This window comes from Phyllostomus hastatus, unplaced genomic scaffold (genome assembly GCF_019186645.2).
Source record: "Phyllostomus hastatus isolate PE091 unplaced genomic scaffold, TTU_PhHast_1.1 phas_contig_477, whole genome shotgun sequence".
Taxonomy (NCBI): Eukaryota; Metazoa; Chordata; class Mammalia; order Chiroptera; family Phyllostomidae; genus Phyllostomus; species Phyllostomus hastatus.
The window spans coordinates 1,692,475-1,711,865 of NW_025333889.1; the positions used below are offsets into that span (position 1 = coordinate 1,692,475).

At 60.5% G+C, this 19,391-nt stretch overlaps 1 protein-coding gene across 1 annotated transcript; it reads left to right on the top strand.

The window, feature by feature from the left end:
• Window positions 1-12,184: 12,184 nt before the first annotated feature.
• LOC123823249 lies at window positions 12,185-14,660 on the top strand. Its single transcript, XM_045845797.1, has 3 exons — window positions 12,185-12,695; window positions 13,100-13,360; window positions 13,915-14,660. The coding sequence occupies exons 1-3, from the start codon at window positions 12,502-12,504 to the stop codon at window positions 14,096-14,098; spliced, it is 639 nt and encodes a 212-aa protein (XP_045701753.1). The 5' UTR covers window positions 12,185-12,501; the 3' UTR covers window positions 14,099-14,660.
• The last annotated feature ends 4,731 nt before the right edge of the window (window positions 14,661-19,391 follow it).

Consider the following 19,391-nt stretch of genomic DNA (forward strand, 5'->3'; position numbering starts at 1 on the left):
CCTGCGATGCTTTGGTTCGCAGCCTATGCTCAATCCACTGAGCTACGCCAGCCAGGGCTTAGATCTTTCCATTTTTAAGTAATTTGTTAAAAAGATTTTGAAGTTCTAGCCAAGATGGAGGAGTAGGTAGAAACCCTTCGCTTCCTCACACAACCAAAAGGAGGATGACAACCAATCTAAAATCAACAAACAGCCAAAAGTGCCAGAAAACCAAACTGCACGGAACTCTGACAACCAAGGAATTAAAGAAACAATTGAGCAGACCAACCAGACCACTGAGACGGGCGGACGGAGAGAACCCGTGGAAATGTGGTCTACTGCCCTGGTGGAGATGGCTGAACGGGAGACTGAGGCTCAGAGCGCACAGTGTGGACTACGGCGGGGTTGCTGTGGTGGGAGAAACTCCGTCTCACACGAGAGTCTGTTGGAAAGTGGGCCAGAGCCGAGCGGGGAGCCGCACTGTTCCCTCCCCGAACCCTCCTCCCAGGCAGCACCCAGAGCAGCAGCAGGGAGGGCGGCCCCGCCCTGGTGACTACCTAAGGCCCCGCCCCCTTACAACCTAACAGGTGCCCCCGGACAAAGAAATATGGTCCAAATGAAAGAACAGAGCAAAACTCCAGAAAGAGAGCTAGGCAATGAGGAGACAGCCAATCTATCTGATGGAGTTTAAGGCCCTGGTAATCAAAATGCTCACGGAACTGATTGAGCTTGGTCACAAAATGGAAGAACAAATGAGACACCCAAAATGAAATAAAGCAAAATGTTCAGGGAACCAAGAGTGACAGGAAGGAACCCGAGACTCAAAGCAATGATTTGGAACAAAAGGAAGAAATAAACATCCAACCAGAACAAAAGGAAGAAATAAAAATCCAAAAGAATGAAGAGAGGCTGAGGAATCTCTGGGAGAACCTAAAACGTCCCAATATCTGAATTATAGGGGTGCCAGAAGGAGAAAAACAACTGCAAGAAATTGAAAACTTATTTGAACAAATAATGAAGGAAAACTTCCCCAATCTGGCAAAGGAAACAGACTTCCAGGAAGTCCAGGAAGCCCAGAGAGTCCCAAAGCAGCTGGACCCAAAGAGGAACACAGCAAGGCACATCATCATTACATTACCCAAGATTAAAGATAAGGAGAGAATCTTAAAAGCAGCAAGAGAAAAGGAGACAGCTACACACAAAGAAGTTCCCATAAGACTATCAGCTGATTTCTCAAAAGAAACCTTGCAGGCAAGAAGGGGCTGGAAAGAAGTATTCCAAGTCATGAAAGGCAAGGACCTCCATCCAAGATTGCTCTATCCAGCAAAGCTATCATTTAGAATGGAAGGGCAGATAAAGTGCTTCCCAGATAAGGTCAAGTTCAAGGAGTTCATCATCATTAAGCCATTATTATGTGAAATGTTAAAGGGACTTATCTAAGAAAAAGATAGCTTATCTATCTTTTTCTTATCTATCTTTTCCTTATGAACAGTAAAATGATAACAAACTCATAGCTATCAACAAATCAACCTAAAAGAAAAGACAAACAGTGAAAAGGAAAACTAAGCAAACAGCTAGAACAGGAACAGAATGAGAGAAATGGAGACCACATAAAGGGAGTTCAGTGGGGAGGGGGAAGGGAGGAATGGGGGGGAAGGTACAGGGAAGAAGCAGCATAATTGGTGGCATAAAATAGACGGGGAGAGGTCAAAAATGGTGTAGGAAACAGAGAACTCAATGAACTTATACGTACAACCCATGGACATAAACTAAGGGTGGGGGATGCTGGAGGGTTGGGGGGCTCCAGGGGGGATAAAGGGGGAGAAATTGGGAAAACTGTAATATCATAGTCAATAAAATATACTTTAAAAAACATTTCATTTATTCACTTTCAGAGAGAGGGGTAGGGAGGGAGAAAGAGAGGGAGAGAAGCATCAATATACAGCTGCCTCTCGTGCGCCCCCTGCTGGGGACCTGGCTCACAGTCCAGGCATGTGCCCTGACTGGGAATCCAACCAGCGACCTTTTGGTTCATAGGCTGGTGCTCAGTCCACTGAGCCGCACCAGCCAGGGCTCGGTTGAATTATTTTTTCTCACAGGATGAAGGAAATGACAAAGTTTATGTCTCTCAAGACGTACATGGCAGCCCTGGCTGGGTGGCTCAGTTGGTTGGAGCATCATCCTATACACCAAAAGTTTGTGGGTGTGATCCCTGGTCGAGGCACCTACCTCGGTCACAGGTTCAGGGCCCAGTCAAGGCGCGTACAGGAGGCGACCCATGGAGGTTTCTCTCTCTTTCTTCCTCTCTCTGTAAAGTCAGTAAACACATCCTCGAGTGAGGACTAAAAACGTGTATGTGCCCATGTGCTCAGGGCACCCGGAGGAAGAAGACCCAGAAACCAGCTGGGGGGGGTGGGGGTGGGGGGCGGGGCCTGCGCTCAGGGAGGGCCCAGGCTCGGCTGGAGGATGGCCCAGGGGCCGCAGCGGGTGGCAGGAGGGGAGCAGGCGAAAATGTCACCTGTCACTGCTGCGGAAGCCACTTCAACCTCCCCCACAGGGCCCTGGGGAAAGGGAGGATGGGGTCAGGGAACGTTATCACCCCCACCCCCCCCCCGCATGGTAAAGCGCTGTTGACCTTAGAAATAGAAGCCAGTTTTTTACCAGCCTAATGGGTTTCCGTGGGAACAGCAGAGACTCGCGATTCCGAACAAGCCAGAGCGAAAGCTCTCGGCAGGCCCGATGAACAAAAGGGAGGAACCTTACTGTGTGGAGAAAAAGGGGGGTTGGCAGAGGTTTTGAACAAAAGCCCAGTGGAGTGTGGAGCAGGGCGACGGCAACGCCCCCTTGGCTGAGTCGCCGGGGCAGCGGGCCTCTTGCAGGAGACGGGACATTGGTCTGGGCGCTGCCGGTAGTGGACGATTCTCTCCCGTGGCCAATTCTTCCTGTGACTGACACGGGAGCACCCCCTTCTGGCCTCCTGGCCCCATTGCAGCGCGGTTTCCCTTCCTTCGTTCTCCCGGCGCCCACGGGCACCACAAACGGGGAAACGGTGGGGAAGTGTGGGACCTGCGCGAGGTGTGTGTGCAAGGCAGAGATTCGCTTCTGGCCGCTAGCGAGTGCTCACGGCGGCTGCACTAGCCGGCCGGGGCCGAGGGAGCAGAGCCCGGCGGCTGCAGGGGCTCAGACCAGGGGGGCGTGTGGTCTCTGAGCTCCAGAGGCTGTGGTTGTGGGCAGAGCCGGTTCCATAAGGACCCTGGGCCCTGACGGAAGCAGGTGCGAACCCCTGTGGGAGAACTCAGAAGACCCCCTCCGAAGAAGGGAACAATTCCTCACGCAGAACAGCGATGCACGAGCCATGGAGGGCAGAAAGGGTCCCGGCAGGCTGAGCGGCCAGAGGGGAAACAAAGGCAGGGCCCTCGGCGTTGCAGCCTTGAGAGGAGCTTAACGCAGGAGGTGACAAGCCACGAAAGTAGCCCATTGACTCCTCTGGGCGCCCCCCACCCCCAGAGCTGGCACCACCTTCACCCTTTGATCAATATGTAACTTTTCACCCCCATCCGGCCAGCTGTGTGAGTCCTCAGAACAAAGGTCTCTCTCTCTCTCTCTCTCTCTCTGCTCTCTGGTCGCCCAGCCTCTGGCCACAGCCCAGCCTTCGGCCTCCCTTCCCCTGCTGTGCCCTGAACCCATGCCTTTCCCTCACCGCCCCCCCCAAGGCCTGCCTCTTCCACCAGTGCACATCTCTGATAAACCCGCTCACACACCCATAGATTCGCTGATCTGTAATCCTTTACGGCATTGGCAGGAAGAACCAGGTCTCTCCCGTTAACGAAGAGAAGTCTGGGACCATGTTAGCATTTAGAATTTCCCTTCCAGCAACCCCTTTCAGGCAGCGCAAAGACAAGCACGGAGCGCGACCTGCAGTGCGCATACCCCGGGACGCCTGCACACCCAGACCCTGTGGGGGCCCTGCACACCCACAAGGAAAGGCAGAGACTGCTGGAGAGGATCCAGCCCCGGATGGGGACAGGGAGTGCCCCCGGGAGGTGACTCCTAGGGCCAGACACACAGGAAACAGGCACCTCCCCACGAGTCATCCGGGAGAGGCCAGGCGACAGCTGGCGCAACGAGGGTGGGAAACCGAGGATGACACCCAGGGTGCAGAGCGAGGGCTGCTCCGGGCCGCCGGCGGCCGTGAGCAGGTGCGTCGGCTCTGGGGGATGGGCACCGGCTCTTTCCCCCTCGGAGGGCAAAGTCCTGCCAGCCTCCCGCCCCGTGCAGGTCCCGGCTGTGTCTGGGCCCGCCTCCGGGCTCCCCTCGCTCCACTGAGCTGTTTACCTGCCCTTCCCCCAAAGCAGCGAGTCCTCCCGGTCTCAGTTTCACACCAGACCTTGCAGACGCATTAGGCTAAAGAACTAGAAAAGGAAGAGCAAACACCGCCCGCAGTCAGCAGAGGGGAGTAAATGATAAAAATTCGAGCAGAATGACAGAAAACGAGCCCTGGCTGGCGTAGCTCAGTGGATTGAGCGCGGGCCGAGAACCAAAGCATCACAGGTTCAATTCCCAGTCAGGGCACATGCCTGGGTTGCAGGCCACAACCCCCAGCAACCACACATTGATGTTTCTCTCTCTCTCTCTTTCTCCCTCCCTTCCCTCTCTAAAAATAAATAAATAAAATCTTAAAAAAAAAAGAATGACAGGAAACAGAGAATAAAAAGCCAATACCAAAAAAAAAAAAAAGCAACAAAAAACTGTTCTTCGAAGGGGTTGATAAAAGTGGCAAACCTCCGGCCAGGCTCACTGAGGAAAAAGAGAAAAGACTCAGCACCAGAAATGAAAGAGAAGTTCCACCCCACCTCCAGGAAGGGGCCAATGTTCGGAACAGGTAAGGAACTCACGCAACGCGACAACGGCGAAAGCCAACGACGCCAGTACACAGTGGGCGGAGGGCCTGGGAGGACACTGCTCCCGAGCAGACGTGCAGACGGGATCGGGCGTGCTCCCCGCGGTTGGCCATGGACCCGGGAAGACCTGCAAACGGCCCACAGACGTAAGACCAGCGCTCAGCGTCACTAGCTATTGGGGAGATGCAAATTAGAGCTCCAGTGAGCTGCCACCGGACCGCGTCAGGATGGCCGCTGTCACCGAGACAGGTCACGACGCGTGTGGAAGAGGGTGTGGGGGAAACGGAAGCTCATTCCCTGCCAGTGGGCATGTGAACTGGTGCAGCCTCTGTGGAAAGCAGTGCGACGGGTCCTCAAAAGATTAAGGATAGAGCCCTGGCCGGTGTGGCTCAGTGGGTTGAGCGTGGGCTGTGAACCAAGGGGTCGCCGGTTCGATTCCCAGTCAGGGCACATGCCTGGGTTGCAGGCCAGGTCCTCCGTGGTGGGCGTGCAAGAGGCAACCACATGCTGATGTTTCTCTCCCTCTCTTTCTCCTTCCCTTCCCCTCTCTCTAAAAACAAATAAATCTTAAAAGAAATTAAGGATAGAGTCACCCTAGGGCCCAGCAACCCCTCTTCTGGGTCTCTATCCGAAACACTGGAGAACATCGACTTGTACAGATGTGTGCACCCTTCTGTTCGCTGCAGCAGGATTCACGGCGGCCCAGACACGTGAACCACTGCAGTCAGGGTCCTTCAGTGGGTGATTGGATAAAAAAGGCGTGAGATTTTACACACACACACACACACACACACGCACACTCTAGGATACAACTCAGCCACAAGGAAGGATGAAATAGCGACGTTGGCAACCATGTGGGTGGATACTGAGAATATCGTGCCAAGCAAAGTAAGTTAGAGGAAAAAGTCAGGAACCACATGGTTTCACTTGTATGTGGGATATAAGCTGAAAGCAATGAATGAACAAACGAGAAACGCACACGCTCACAGACACCGGGATGGGAGGGGCTCGCAGAGAGGAAAGGGGTCAAGTGGGTGGCGCTGGAGGGGGATGTGACCCGGGGTGCTGAGCACACACTCCAGCGTAAAGACGATGGGCCGTAGAACTGTCCCCCTGAAGCCCTTGTCATTGCATTAACCCATGTCACTCTAGTACAACTAGTTAAACAAGCAGAAAGACGCAGAGGACAGGACCTTCAGCACACAGAATGGATGGGTTCCAGCAAGAGTGATTATACAGTGCAGCGGAGCTCTGTAAGCTAGGCTGAGACGGAGCGGAGGGCCCAAGGAAGGACGCACTTGGAAGGGGACCCCTCTGCAAGGCTGGGGCGCAGGGAACTTGCAGGCGCCCCTCACGGCACAGCAGACAAGGGTGCTGGCCTATCCTGGCCCAGGTCTGCGGCCACCGAGCCAGCAGGGAGCCATCCTCCGGGCCACCAGCTTCCAGTGCCCAGCCTTGTGGGCACACGGAGGGAACGTGGGCCTGGGGACCACCCTGTAGGGTGTGGGCGGGTGCGGGTGAGCAGAAGCAGTCAGGGCGCTGGTGCGGGTGGCACACCTCAAGCGTGTGGTGGGCGTGTTAAGGCCTGCAGGGTAATCACCGCCAGGCCGGGCTGCCAGGCTGCACGCTGCGGACAGAGCACTACCCCAGTCCTCACACCCGCCCCGCTGACCTCCCCGCCCCCTCCCCCGCCCCCGCGATCCCTCCCGGCACCGCAGCTGGACAGGAGAGCCCTTCCTCTTGATGTGTGTCCATGGCGCCCTCTGCCGGGGAGACTTAGCATTGCACCCTCTGGGAGGGCGAGGGCTCACAGGAACCCCCTCCAGGACGCAGAGCAGGAGGTAACGGGGGAACTTGGAGCCGAGAGGTGATCGGTTTATTACTGGCATCGGGAATAGCAACTTTCTAAATATTCTTTATTTTTATTTTTTAAATTTTAGTCATTGTTCAAGTACAGTTTTCTCCCTTTTACAACTTTCTAAATATCCTTGTTTACTCATTCCAACCCCTGTGTCAACTCCCCGTCAGTCCCAGTCGATGGGTTTCCGTCCCCGTTCTGGGTCCAAGGTTCCTGTCTCTTTGCACTCCTGGCTATGGCCGCTTGGGCGCCCAGCGCTGTGAACTTTGCCGGATCAAGGGGTGGCTGCGCTGGATTCCCACGAACAGCCTTGATCTCTGCTCTGGGACGCAGTTACGGGGACATAGTTTGCTGCTTCTGGCCCCTGCTGTTAAGGTTTGCTGGTTGGGAGCTGAGCGGGCCCTCAGGTTAGGACTAGGACTCCCACCACTGAGTGATGCACCCCCCTCCCACCCCTGCTGCCTCAGGGGGCTCTCTCTGGTGCCCCGCCCCCACTTGGCTGCTGAGAACAGGCCCGATTCCCCGGCTGAGCCCAGCTGCAGGCTCGGGTGGCGCCTCACCCGCGCGCTGGTCGGTGTGCCGCTGGGTGCTCTGGCGGGGTGGCCCCCACAGCCCTTCCCCGCGGGCCCGCCAGGGGCAGCTCCAAAACCTCCTCGTAGCGGGTGTGGCAGGCAGACCCTAGGGTGGCCCCCGAGTCTGTACCTTGTCCTCCACAGTGTCCTTCCCCTGAGTGTGGGTGGGACCCGTGGCCTGTCCATGATCCACAGTCGGCGACTCCGTCACAGTGTGTGCCCGGAGCTCTGAGTTCCTAGCACCCTGGACGACACAGGGGGCCACACTTGGGCGTTCACCCAGCGAGGACCCGCGGGGCCTTGGGCCAGCCGCAGGCCGCACCCTGAGCCACCGAGCGGAGAGACGGGCCCTGCCAACCCCGACTGAGCTGGGAGCTGTCCCTCCCCGGCTGCGCCTCCAGGTGAGGCGGCTGCCCGGCTGGCACCTGGGCTGCAGGTGCGTGAGGCCTGCGGCCGCTGAGGACCCGCGAGGCCGTGTCCGGGCCTCGCACCAGAGAAGCGATGCCTGTTGTTTCCGGCGGCCGAGCGTGTGGCATGTGGCGGCTCCCGCACAGCAATGGGCGAGGGCCACGGAGGGTCTCGGGAGCTCAGTGACGCTGGATATTGGAGGGGGGGTTTGGGGTGCTGTGCAATGGTGGCGGGCGAAGTCCCCACGGGCCACCCTGGGGCCCAGGGACCTGGGGGAGGAGGGAGCGGGGCTGGGACCTGCCTGCGGAAGAGCGTGATTGCCTGGAACCTTCCAGGACGACGAGCTGTTGAGGAAACGTTGCGTGTTTATCACTTTAACTCCCGGGCCCCGTCTGGCTAGGTGAGAGGTGAGAGATCATCTGTAGCATGTGCCGTGCTCTGTAGCACGCAGAGACGCAACAGGGCAGCGCCGTGCAGGGCCCGGCGGGGGAAGGGGGCGGCTCCCCCCGGGTCCTGGCCTCGCTGTCACCGTTCCGGTTTGACCTTCTAGAAAGTTTCAGCGGACAGACGGGTTCACCTTGCTACGTGCCGCCCACCCAACAGGACGCCGGAAGGCTGGTCCACGGCAGCACTCAGACGCCTGCCCTGTTCCCCCCTGGGGGCGGCCTGGCCGTCCATCCTGTGGGCCGACGTGGGTGTCCTGCCGCGCCCCACCCACGGAACTCGCAAGTGATCCTCCAGAACAAGCCACTGTTCAAGGTCAAAACTGTCTCAGCTTACACGCAGCCAAAGCCACAGACCCTGGCCTGAGAAAGGAGAGCAAGCGACCTCGGACACGGCCCCCGCTCGGCCCACCCCAAGCCTGCCCAGCACAGCCCGGAAGGGTCCCGCCGGCCGGGCTGCCGTCCCGGTTCGCCTGAGGAGGGCAGCCGGCGCGGCTTCGGTGGTTTGTCACCGGAGGCCGGTGCGCGTGGATGCCCCAAAGCCCAGACACAGGCTGCTCTGGAGCGAATTCTCTCCCCTTTGTGGACAGAGGAAGACCTGCTTGCTTCTTGCAAACGAGGCTCCGCCCCATCCCGGCCTGCCCGCCTCCCCAGGCCCCACACACGGCTGTCCGGCAGCCCCTTCCCCGCCGCGGGGGTGGGCGCACCTGCAGCCACGGAGTCCTCACCCCCCTGGGGGTGCCAGAGAAGGCCCGTGTTCAGAGTGACGTCTCTGTTCTTCAAGCCCTCCTTTAGCTTTAGGGGTTCGGGTCGCTGGCGTCCCCACTCATCCCCCTACAGAGAGCCCAGTGGTGGCTGTGGCTCTGTCCCAGGCTGAGCTCCTCGCTCAGGGTCAGGGGTCAGGACCCACCGTTGCCCTGGGGCTGGGCCACCTGCCCCTACTGATGGTGGGCTCAGCGGCCAGGAGGACGGGCTGCTGCCGGTGACATCCTGCCCGGCCCGGTGACCTCCCCAAGGACGAGGACCCTTTGTGCGAACCTACCTGGTCAGTGTCTCTCCAGAGCCTTCGATGTTCAGTCCACTGGCCTCGGAGCCGCTGCCAGCATTCTTGCAGCGCCGCATCTGACTGGCGGGGTCTGCCGTCTTCATCCGGCAACCTGCAGGGACGCCGACTCACAGAGGCCGGTGGGAGAGGGGTGGCCGCTGCTTTTGTCTCTTTTAGAATAAGCGTGTTGCATTTTAGAACAGTTTCAGGTTTACAGACAGCTGTGAAGAGAGCTCAGAGATTCCCACGCACCCTACCCCCCACCCACCCACCCTATTACTAACGCGCCCCATTGTGATGTTCGGCACACGCGTCACAATCAGGAGGCAGTGCGGATACACTCTGTCACTAACCCACGTCTGTGCTTTATTCAGACGTCCCCGGGCTTCTCCAGATGTCCTCTCTGCATGCAGGACTCCGTCCAGGACAGCACGTGACATGCAGTTGTCCCGTCCCTGGGGCTCTACAGGGCTGGGACGGTTTCCCAGACCCAGGTTGCCTGTGATGACGTGTGCAGTTTTGAGGAGGGCTGGTCGTGTGTTTCGTAGGATGTCCCCCGGGTTGAACCTGTTTGCTGTTTTTATCACACCCGGACAGAGGATGCAGTTGTTTGGGAGGAAGACCACAGGGGGAAGTGCCGTTCTCAACACATCATGGTAAGGACACATATTGGCCCGGCCCAGTGGCTCAGGGGGTGGGAGCATCGTCCTGAGCACCAGAAGGTCGCAGGTTCGATCCCTGGTCAGGGCACACACCTCGGCTGTGGGTACAGTCTTCAGTCGGGGTGCACGCGGGAGGCAGCTCACTGATGCTTCTCTCGCCTCTGCCTCTCTAAATCAATAAATACATCCTTGGGTGAGGACTTACGAAAGAAGACACGTTATCATCATTATTTGCCACCAAAGATGCTAAGCCTGAGTATCTGGCCGAGCTGGGGTTTGCTGGATTTCTCTGCTGCAGAGTCACCTTTATCACAGCATTAGTCGTCTCTGTTTATTCGAGTTAAAAAGTGGACACATAGCCCTAGCCAGCGTGGCTCAGTGGGTTGGAGCGTTGTCCCACGATTGGAAAGCTGCGGGTTCCGTTCCTGGTCAGAGCACATGGCTGGGCTGTGGGTCTGGCCCCGGTCTGGGTGCGTGCAATCCTAGAAGGGGGGCAACCAGTCCGCGCCTCTCCCCCTTCCTCTCTCTCTAAAAAGCAAAGACAGCCCTGGCTGGTGTAGCTCAGTGGATTGAGCTCGGGCTGCGGAACCAAAGCATCGCAGGTTCGATTCCCAGTCAGGGCACATGCCTGGGTTACAGGCCACGGCCCCCAGCAACCGCACATTGATGTTTCTCTCTCCCTCCCTTCCCTCTCCAAAAATAAATAAATAAAGTCTTAAAAAAAAAAAGAACATTAGGTTAACAGTTCTTTAAAAAATAAATAAAAAATAAAAAGCAAAGACAAAATGTCCTTGGGTGAGGATAAACATTTTTTTAAAATGCCGTATCATTCGTTGAACATAAAATCCACCACTTGAAAGTACCCAGTCCAGATGTTCTTAGTATCTGTACAGCCCTCCCCACTGTGGGATTCTAGAACATTTGCGCTGTTGACCCGAACAGAAGCCGGTACCTGCTGGCGGCCGCTCCCCAGCCCCCTGCACCTGTGCGGAGACTGCCTGCCAAAGTGCGCGGTCAAAGTGCCCCGGAGGGTGAGAACGGAGGCGTTTTGTTTATTTTGTCCTGCTTCCCCGCGTTTCCCACAGTTACTGCTACAGTGAAAGCGGTTACTTTGAAGTGGCATGGCGCAGGACAGTGAGAGAGGAGGGAAGCCGCCGAGGGGTTACACGCCGGCCCCCAGAGGCCCGGCCGGGAGGCTGCCGCTCCCCGCTGATCGTCTCAGTGAGTCAGTTCCGCAGACGCTGTCCGGTGCCCGCCGTGCGCCCGCACCGTTCCCGGCACTAGGAGCTCCCCGGCCCCCCTGCACTGCGCACGCGAGCGAGCGCGCCTTCGGTGGGGAGGAGTGGGTGGGGGCAGCGAGAGCAGGAAGGGCGGGCAGGAGGCGGGCAGGCGGCGGGCAGGCGGCGGGCAGGTGGCGGGCTCTGGGAGGACGTGAAGTCCGCTCGCGCCGTGAGTGCCTCCCCGCGGCCCTTGACTCGCCTGCGCCCCTAGCGGACAGCCGAGTGCCCGGCGCCGGGTTTCTCCCCGGGTCCGCGGGCCCGGGCGGAGGTCGGGGCGCTGACTGAGCCGCACCGGGTTTCTGCTTGGACGCCCCTGGCCCTCCAGCGAGCCCAGTTCGGACCTGGCCGGTGGCAGCCCGGTGTGCTCCAGGCCCAGGCGAGCAGGCAGGAAGCCACGCCAGGCACAGGGAGCAGCCCCAGTGGGTGGGTGTCTGTCCAGCCGTTTCCTGGCCCGCGAAGCCTGTTCCGGCTGTGCGTGGTCTAGGCGGCCAGGACAGGAAAACTAGAAAGCCCTTATCTTTTTCAAAGATTTTATTTTTATTTATTTTTTTAGAGAGGGAAGGGAGGGAGAAAGAGAGAGAGAAGCACCAATGTGCGGTTGCTGGGGGTCATGGCCTGCAACCCAGGCATGTACCCTGACTGGGAATTGAACCTGCGACACTTTGGTTCTCAGCCTGCGCTCAATCCACTGAGCTACACCAGCCAGGGCTGCAAGCCCTTATCTTTTAAAAATCCCGAGGCAGGAATTGAGCAGGTCGCCCACTAAACCCATCAACAGGAATTCACTGTCCTATTGATGCCAGTTTGGGAAATCATTTTTAAAAATTGCCAACTGGGGAGTTGGGGAGAGAAGCAGGGACTGGAAGGACACACCTGGGGACAGGTTGGGCTAGCGTGTGGGGCTGCGAGCCTTGGCGTGCGGGAGCTGAGCAAGACAGGGAGGGCGGTGCGGGGTGGTGGGGTGGGAGGACCCTGGGGGCTGTGGCCCCTGGGTGCTGGGCGGGGGACTGAGCCTTATCTCTGGGATACACGCAAATTCCTCCCTTGGGCATGTCACCTGTGTCCCCAAAGGTTAGGCACAGCCCGTGCTGGTAGGGGCCAGCTTGCAGCCTCCGTGTGGGCACAGGAGGCTGAGGGGCCGGAGCGAGGCTCCCGAGGACCGTGCGAGCCTTAGGGACCTGAGTCTCCCTCAGCTCCGGGGAGAATGGGGTGGGGAGTCAAGAGCGCAGCTGGGCCTGTTCTTGAACCTGCTCGGCCGAGGAGAGCCAGGGAACCTCTGGGGGCTGCAGCGGCCTGGGCGGGGGCTCCCCGAGTGGGGCCCCAGCTCCTAGATTCCCAAAGGCATCCGTCGCAATGAGGCTGCTGAGTGGGGGCACCGCCTGGGGCGGAGGTGGCCCAGGAGTGCCTGGGCAGGGAGGGGCCGGAGCCCTGCGGAGGGAAGCCCCCTTGAACTTGCACGCACGGCAGGAGGCAGCCACAGCTCCCTCCCGGAACCCCAGCTCCGGACTGTTCCCCACTCTGCTGGACCCCAGGTGGGGGCGGCACAGGTGAGCCACATGACCGGGCCTGGAGGGAGGGGGGGCCTGGCGTCATGCCCTGACTCCAGCACCCACCGGGAGGATACCTGGGCACGGGGTGTCGCCTCTCTGGGCCTCCGTCTCCTTCTCTGCAAAATGGACAACGGACGTAGCCTCCCGGCTGGCGGAGGCTGGGAGGGCAGGGGTGAGGCGAGGGAGTGCCTTTCGGTGGCAGCTTGTACACGCCACCCCTTCCTCATGGTCCCCGGGCCTGGCGCCCTGCGGGTAGTGGGTGGGGCGGGTGGCGGCCCCAGGACTCAGGCCGAGCCAGCCTCCCTTGCCGCCTTTCCCGCTGCGCATAAAAAAAAAAAAAAAAAGAAGTTTCCCTTCTTCTTTCCTTAGCCCTTCATTTCTTTGTTCCCTTTCTGGACCAGAAGAGGAAGAAGAGCTGAAAGGAGGAAGAAGGCACATTGGTGCCAGGGGAGAAGGGAACTGCCCACTTTTCAAAACTCGAGACCAGATGAAAAGTCTACGCCGCCAGCGTCTCTCAGAAGCAGGGACGGAGGTCTTCCCGCCTCCTCTAGGCTGGCCGCCCTGACGGCAACCTGTGATGCGTCCCCAAGCAGGGCCTTATGCAGCCTGAGATGTTTCGTGGCGATCGCCCGGCTGCAAGGCCGTCCCCGCTGGTTCTCACGGTGCGTGGTGGCCCGTCAGTCCCAGCGCAGCTGCCCCTGGCGGCTGGCCACGCCCACGGCCCCCCGGGGGAGTTCAGTGTTGGGGGGGGAGGGCTCGGGTTAGGGCTGAGCCGTGTCCACCCCTTCTGCTCATTCGTGTGTTGACACCCCAACCCCCAGTCCCTCAGAATGCGGCTGCCTTTGGGGACGGGATCTTTAAAGGGGTCATTGAGGCTACTGGGGTGGCCCTCAGCCCACAGGACTGGGGTCTTCACGGGAAGCGGTCAGGACACAGACACCCGCAGAGGGATGCCATGTGAGGACCAGGGGAGAAGGCGGCTGTGTCCACGCCCAGGAGAGGGGCCGACGAAGAACACCGGCTCTGGCACGGCCAGCCTCCAGGACCGCGGGGCAGTCCCTCTCTGTCGCCCCAGCCCGTGGTGTTTGTTACGGTGACCCGGGGCCCAGACGGCTCTGCTCCGTGAGGAATGAGACGGGCCTGGGGAGTCGGAGGGCATCCCCCCGTGTGGCCCCTGGAATGCTGACTGTCATTGTCACTGTCATTGTCATCTCAGGGTTCCTCGCCGCGCCTGCTGTCCTTGGGCCGGGGGACCGCACTGCTGGACAGAGGCAGGTCCCCAGGCATGCACATTCTTGCACGCCCACTGCCGCCAGGGCCCCCCACCCCCCGCTGCAGAAACCCACCGTCGTGTCTGTGATGACCCCCTGAGGTCCCCACGGTCGCCTCTTCTCAGGTGAGGGAACCGAGGCCTGGGGGCGCCCCGTGACCTGCCTCGCCACTGTCCCCGGGCAGAGAGCTGGGCAGCACCCGGGCCCAGGGAGTTTGGTGCCGCAGCCTCAGCGCTACAGCTTGACACTCCTCCAACGTGGAGAGGGAAGGAGAGGGTGCCAGAGTGGGCCTGAGTGGCCTTGTGTGACCTTGGGCAGTCTGGGCAGGCGCCGGGACACAGCCGCCAGCAGGACGGCCCCCTGCCCTGGGCCCCCACCTGTAGGCACCCCGCTTGCAAGGACCCTGCCTGCCTCCCACCCCGGAAACTCGGGGAGCAAAGGAACTCGGCTCCTGGGTGCACGCCTATTTGTGGGCAAAGGAACACGGCTGAGGGAGAGCCCTGGGGGGCCGTCCTCAGCCTGGGATTGCGGGTGCGGCGGGGTTGGTGGGAGGGATGCGTCCCAGGGACGTGGAGGAAACTGGTTTTCCAGCTGCCCTCAACCTTGTGCCCTGTGTCTCCACGGCACAGTTATGGAACCCGGGCAAAGACGGGGACCCTCGCGGCCCGTCTGAGCACCGTCCCAGGGAGAAGAAACCAAAGCGAGACCCAAGTCCGCCTCTGGAACAGCCTGGAAATGCGCTGCAGGTCCCGGACTGGTTCCCCGCGGGGCCGGAGGGCGGCTCTGCTCACGGGAGGGAGGGAGGGTCTTCAGGCACTTCCTGTCCCTGAGCCCCCGGCCCTGCCCGGTCCCTGCCACACCCACCCCCCTCTCCGCCCACCAAACTCGGGGTCCCCTGGCGAGGAGCCTCTCACCGGGGCCTGGGCACCACCCCGTCCCGGGGACAGGGCGGATGGCCGCGTGGACGCTCGGCCACCCACTGCAGGCGCGCACGTTACTGGCGGTGAACCAGCTGCTTCCGGTCACACAGCTGGAAAGGGGCTGAGTCTCGTAACCATGTAACCACGTAACCCTCGTAACCAGCCTCGTAACCACGGCGTCCCGGGGCCTCTGTGCCTGGGAGGGGGTGACGTCCCCACAGGTGTGACACGGCAGCGAGGCCCCCACTGAGGCGTGCTGGTGTCGTTTCCCTGAGTCACATGGTGTGATCTCCCCCCCCCCACATGTGGTGTGGCCTGGGGCACCTGTGTGCACGCCCACGCAGTCACACGCAGTCACACGCAGTCACACGCAGTCACAACACCAAGGTCACCTCGCTCCCCCACTCACTGGGTAACCGGCCCTTTCCCGAGAACCTTCTCGCGTGGGAAGAACGCCCCACGGCCTTCCCGCTGGGGCCCTGGGGCCTGCCGTCTGGACTCCATCCGACCGGCCAGTCCTCCCGCGTGGGCGTGAGCGCGTTCCCATCCTGTGCCCGGGAAGCGACCCAGGCGCCGCGTCCCACACGCCAGCCCTCTGGTTCCTCTCTCTACGAGAGTCCTGGGGCGGGTTCCTGGGGGGGGGGGAGCGTTCCCGGGAGCAAGGGCGCGCAGACTGAGGGGCACACGTCTGACTTGTCCCCCGGGAGGACGGTGCTGCTGTTGGCCCTGGATGACGGAGAGGACCCGCCTCTCTGAGTGTCCGTCTTGGGCTTTTCCCAGGAAGGATCGCTCGGCCCGGCCGCAGCCTCCGCTGCAGCCCCCCGCCGCTGCGCCCTGCTGGCTTCCGGCGCCCTCACCCCCAGGTGCCGCCGCCCCCTCTGTGACCGTCAGGTGGGGGGGGACGACGTGCCCTTTCTGGGGAGACAAGTTCCACTCAGGGCCGCTTCCCGGCCCACGGAGGCCCCCCTCCGGAGCGCTGTCCCCGGGAGCTGGTCGTCGTGGACAGGACGGCCTCGGGAACGGCATGTCTTTGGCCGGTCCTACTTCCCAAGTCCTTTTCCCTCGTCGCTTTGTGGGTTCTTTGACCTGCACCAGATTTTGTTTTTTCTGCGATTTCCAGGACAAAGCTCTGGAGAAGGGGCCCTTGTCCAGCTCAGGACACACATAAAGCTGGCCAATCTCAGTTTTCAAATGCAAACCGTTGTTAGCTTCCCCAGCCAGCCCGGTGAGCCCCAGCTGTCCCCGAGGGCCCCTGTCCCCACGGGCCCCTGTCCCCGGGCTTTCGGACAAGGCCACGGAAGGACGGCTGCTTGCACCCGCCCGGGTCCCCTGCTCCGGCGGGCACTCTGGGTGGCAGACGCTTCAAGTCTTGCTGGGAAGGGCTGGGACAGGGCAGGTGACTGTGGCTGGCGTGATCCACAGTGGCCCCCCTTTTACTCTCCGGGGAGCCCCTGGGACGGACTCGGGGGGGGTGGGAAGGGCAGGCACAGCACAGGCGGTCACCCTGGGCCTGAGCAGTGACCCTCAGCGGGAGTTCTGCAGCTCCCACCCCACCCCACCCCACCCCTCCGTGGACCCTGCTGCTCCTGGGCTGACCTCGGCCTCTGCTTTCTGAGGCTCTGAGGCAGCCCGGGCATCTGGGGTCATTCCCTGTGACCTTGGCCGGAGCTCATCCAGCAGCCAGACACCGGGCGCCCCTCTCGCTCCCTGCCCGCGCTTCCTCCTGGGGAAAACACCACTCACAGTGAGCACGGGGCGGTTCCCCGGGGGGTGGGGGGCGCCTGGGAGACTCCGGCTCCTCTGAAGGCCGAACTGACACCCTCAGGCCGGCTGGGAGCAGCGGCTACCGGGGGGAGGACCGGGCGAGGGGTCTGGACAGGGCCGCCAGAGGCCTCCACTTAGCACACACACACACACATGTGGACACCTGTGCACACATGTGCACACGTGTGTGTCCGTGCCGGCCCAGGGCTGGGCTTTAAAAGGCGGACCTGAAGCTGCTGGAGAGAGTGATGGCCGGCCCCTCAGCACGGGGACAGGGCCGTGGTCTGGGGAGCTCTGAGATGTGCAGCCTCGTTCTGTCTCCCGATTGGCCGGGCTTTGCCACCAGCAGCCCCCCACGCTGTCCCTCTCATGGCCAGCAGAGGGCAGAACCGAGGCGTCGCCAGCTCTCGCGTGTGCTGAGCATTCTGCAGGGAACCGAGTCCCCCAGACTCCTGCTCACCGGGACGCTCAGATGGGACCTTCTTTGGAAACAGGGTCTTCACAGATGGGACTGGTCCCATTGCAGTGAGGTCCCACTGGAGGAGGGTGGGCTCTCAGCCCACTGTGGGGGTGTCCTTATAAGGAGAGGAGACACGCCGTGGCTGCAGCCACGAGCCCAGGAACAGCAAGGGGTGCGGACAGGGGCTGGGCGGAGGTGGCTGGGCGGGCCCTCCCGGGCCTCAGAGAGAGCCCGGCCGGTCCGGGGACTCCCTGCTTCTAGGAACGGAGGGAATAACGTCTGTTGCTGTCGGCCCCCTGGTCTGTCCAACTTGTTACCACGGCCCCAGGGAACTAACACTTTGTGTTGTCTTAGAAAGTGGCTTGTGTTTGCTTGTACGTTTACTTACAGTGACGTTGCAATCACACTAACTACACCGACACTGCGTACCCCCCTCCCCACGACAGTCTGCACACACACACACACACACACACACACACACGGCCCCCAGTGCAGACTCAGGGCGGGGTGGGGGCTGGTGCTAGAAGCGGCTGCGGCCCAGAGCTGATTCTGCACGGACTCCTTGCTCAGCCCTGGGTGAGGCCCTGCGGACCCACGTGGGGCCCTCACCCCCCGTGAGGACCCGGGTCGATGGGGCTGCCCTGGAGTCCGGGGCCTGAGCGGAGGGATTCACCGAAACGACCAGGAAGCAGCCTCGAAGGGAGCAGAGCCCGCAGCTCGGGAAGCCGGGGCCTCTGCCTCCGCAGGTGCAGCTGATCACAGGAGGAAGGACCAGCCTGGCCAGGCGCGGGCTGTCTTTACCTGGGGGCACCTTTGTCCTCAGGGGCCAGTGTGAGGTCCCCTGGCTGCTTCCTGCCACCTCCTGCCCCCGACACCTCCCGTGTTCCCAAGACACAGGACACCGGGGCCTCGGCCAGAAGCAGCCTCCTCCGCCAGGTGTCTGTCCTGGAGCCCAGACCGTGACTCACCTGTGCCATCAGCTTCCGGGGCAGAAGCAGGGATGACCGAGACAGCCGTCCCGGCTCCCTCCAGCTCTCGGGCAGAGTGTCCCGCCGGGGGGGAGGGCGGGCTCCGCAGTGAGGACGGGGAACCCGTGCTCCCTGGGGCATCACCGCAGCGGGCCCCACCGGGGCGCCTCGCTGGGCTGAGCAGGGCGGGGCCCCCTGGCGGCCATGGTGTGCTGGTGTGGAACAGTCCAGAATGTGTTACTGGATTTTGCATGTATAACGCACACTGTTTTTTTGCCCCAAGTTTTGAGGGAAAAATAAGGACGTGCATTTTACATGGGTAGTACTAATTCCGTATCTAGATAAATGTTTTTAGTTCTTTTATTTCTGCTAATGTGTTAAAATTTACCTCTAGAAAGCAATAAGGATATCCGTATGCAAAATATACCCTAGAACATGATCATCGGTTTTGTTTCAAAATATAAATAAATAAACATTGGATTAAAGAATTAAAACAGGCCCTGGCTGGTGTGGCTCAGTGGATTGAGCAGCCTGTGAACCGAAGGGTTGCTGGTTTGATTCCCAGTCAGGGCACAAGCCTGGGTTGCAGGCTAGATCCCCAGTGGGGGGCGCTAGAGAGGCAAACACACACTGATGTTTCTCTCCCTCTCTCCTTCCCTTCCCCTTCTCTTGAAAAATAAATAAAATCTTAACAAAAATTAAAACAAATGTTTTTTTCCTGAAAGTTTGGGAAACTTTCCCAAACCATGGGCGCACCCTCTGCACGGGAGCGCATTATACGTGGCAAAATATGGTAAAGGCCTCGGCGGCTGTCTGTCCGGGGGCCGAGGTGGGGCTGATGCTGAGGGTGGGAAGAGGTGGGTCCTGGGCTGGGAGGCGCTGGAGGGCGGGGCAGGCTGGGGGCTGGAGGGACCTCACCGGGGTGGGGGGGTGGGTGTCTCCACTTAAAGGACCTCTGGGAGGGACAGCGTGGGAGCTCCCTTAGGGGACCCAGAACATTCTAGAAGCCTGTCTACACGTGGGGCGTGGAAGAATCATGAGTGGGGAAGCGGTGCTGGGTAGGGGTGGGGGTGCACTGACCTGCAGGGGAAATAGCAGGTGAAACCCCAGGGGCCAGAGTGGAGACGGGGGCCTGGGCCTGAGGGCTGGGAGGCACCCTTTGGGATGTGGGGGTCTCCGCAAAACCGAGCAGACCTGGCCGCGTCACGTCTGTGGACGGCAGACACGATGGCGGGGTGGGCCGGGGCCTCGGAGTCCCGTGGGAGCGCCTCCGGTGCACACACAGGTCCCACCGCCACCATCGTCCCCGG

What these genes read in the sequence shown, in the direction of transcription:
- LOC123823249 (XM_045845797.1), top strand. Translation starts at nt 12,502, where the DNA reads ATGAGGCTGCTGAGTGGGGGCACCGCCTGGGGCGGAGGTGGCCCAGGA. An exon ending in CCCAGGTGGGGGCGGCACAG is followed by an intron (nt 12,696 to 13,099) that starts GTGAGCCACATG and finishes TTTCTGGACCAG; the next exon opens with AAGAGGAAGAAGAGCTGAAA. An exon ending in CGTCCCCGCTGGTTCTCACG is followed by an intron (nt 13,361 to 13,914) that starts GTGCGTGGTGGC and finishes TTGTCATCTCAG; the next exon opens with GGTTCCTCGCCGCGCCTGCT.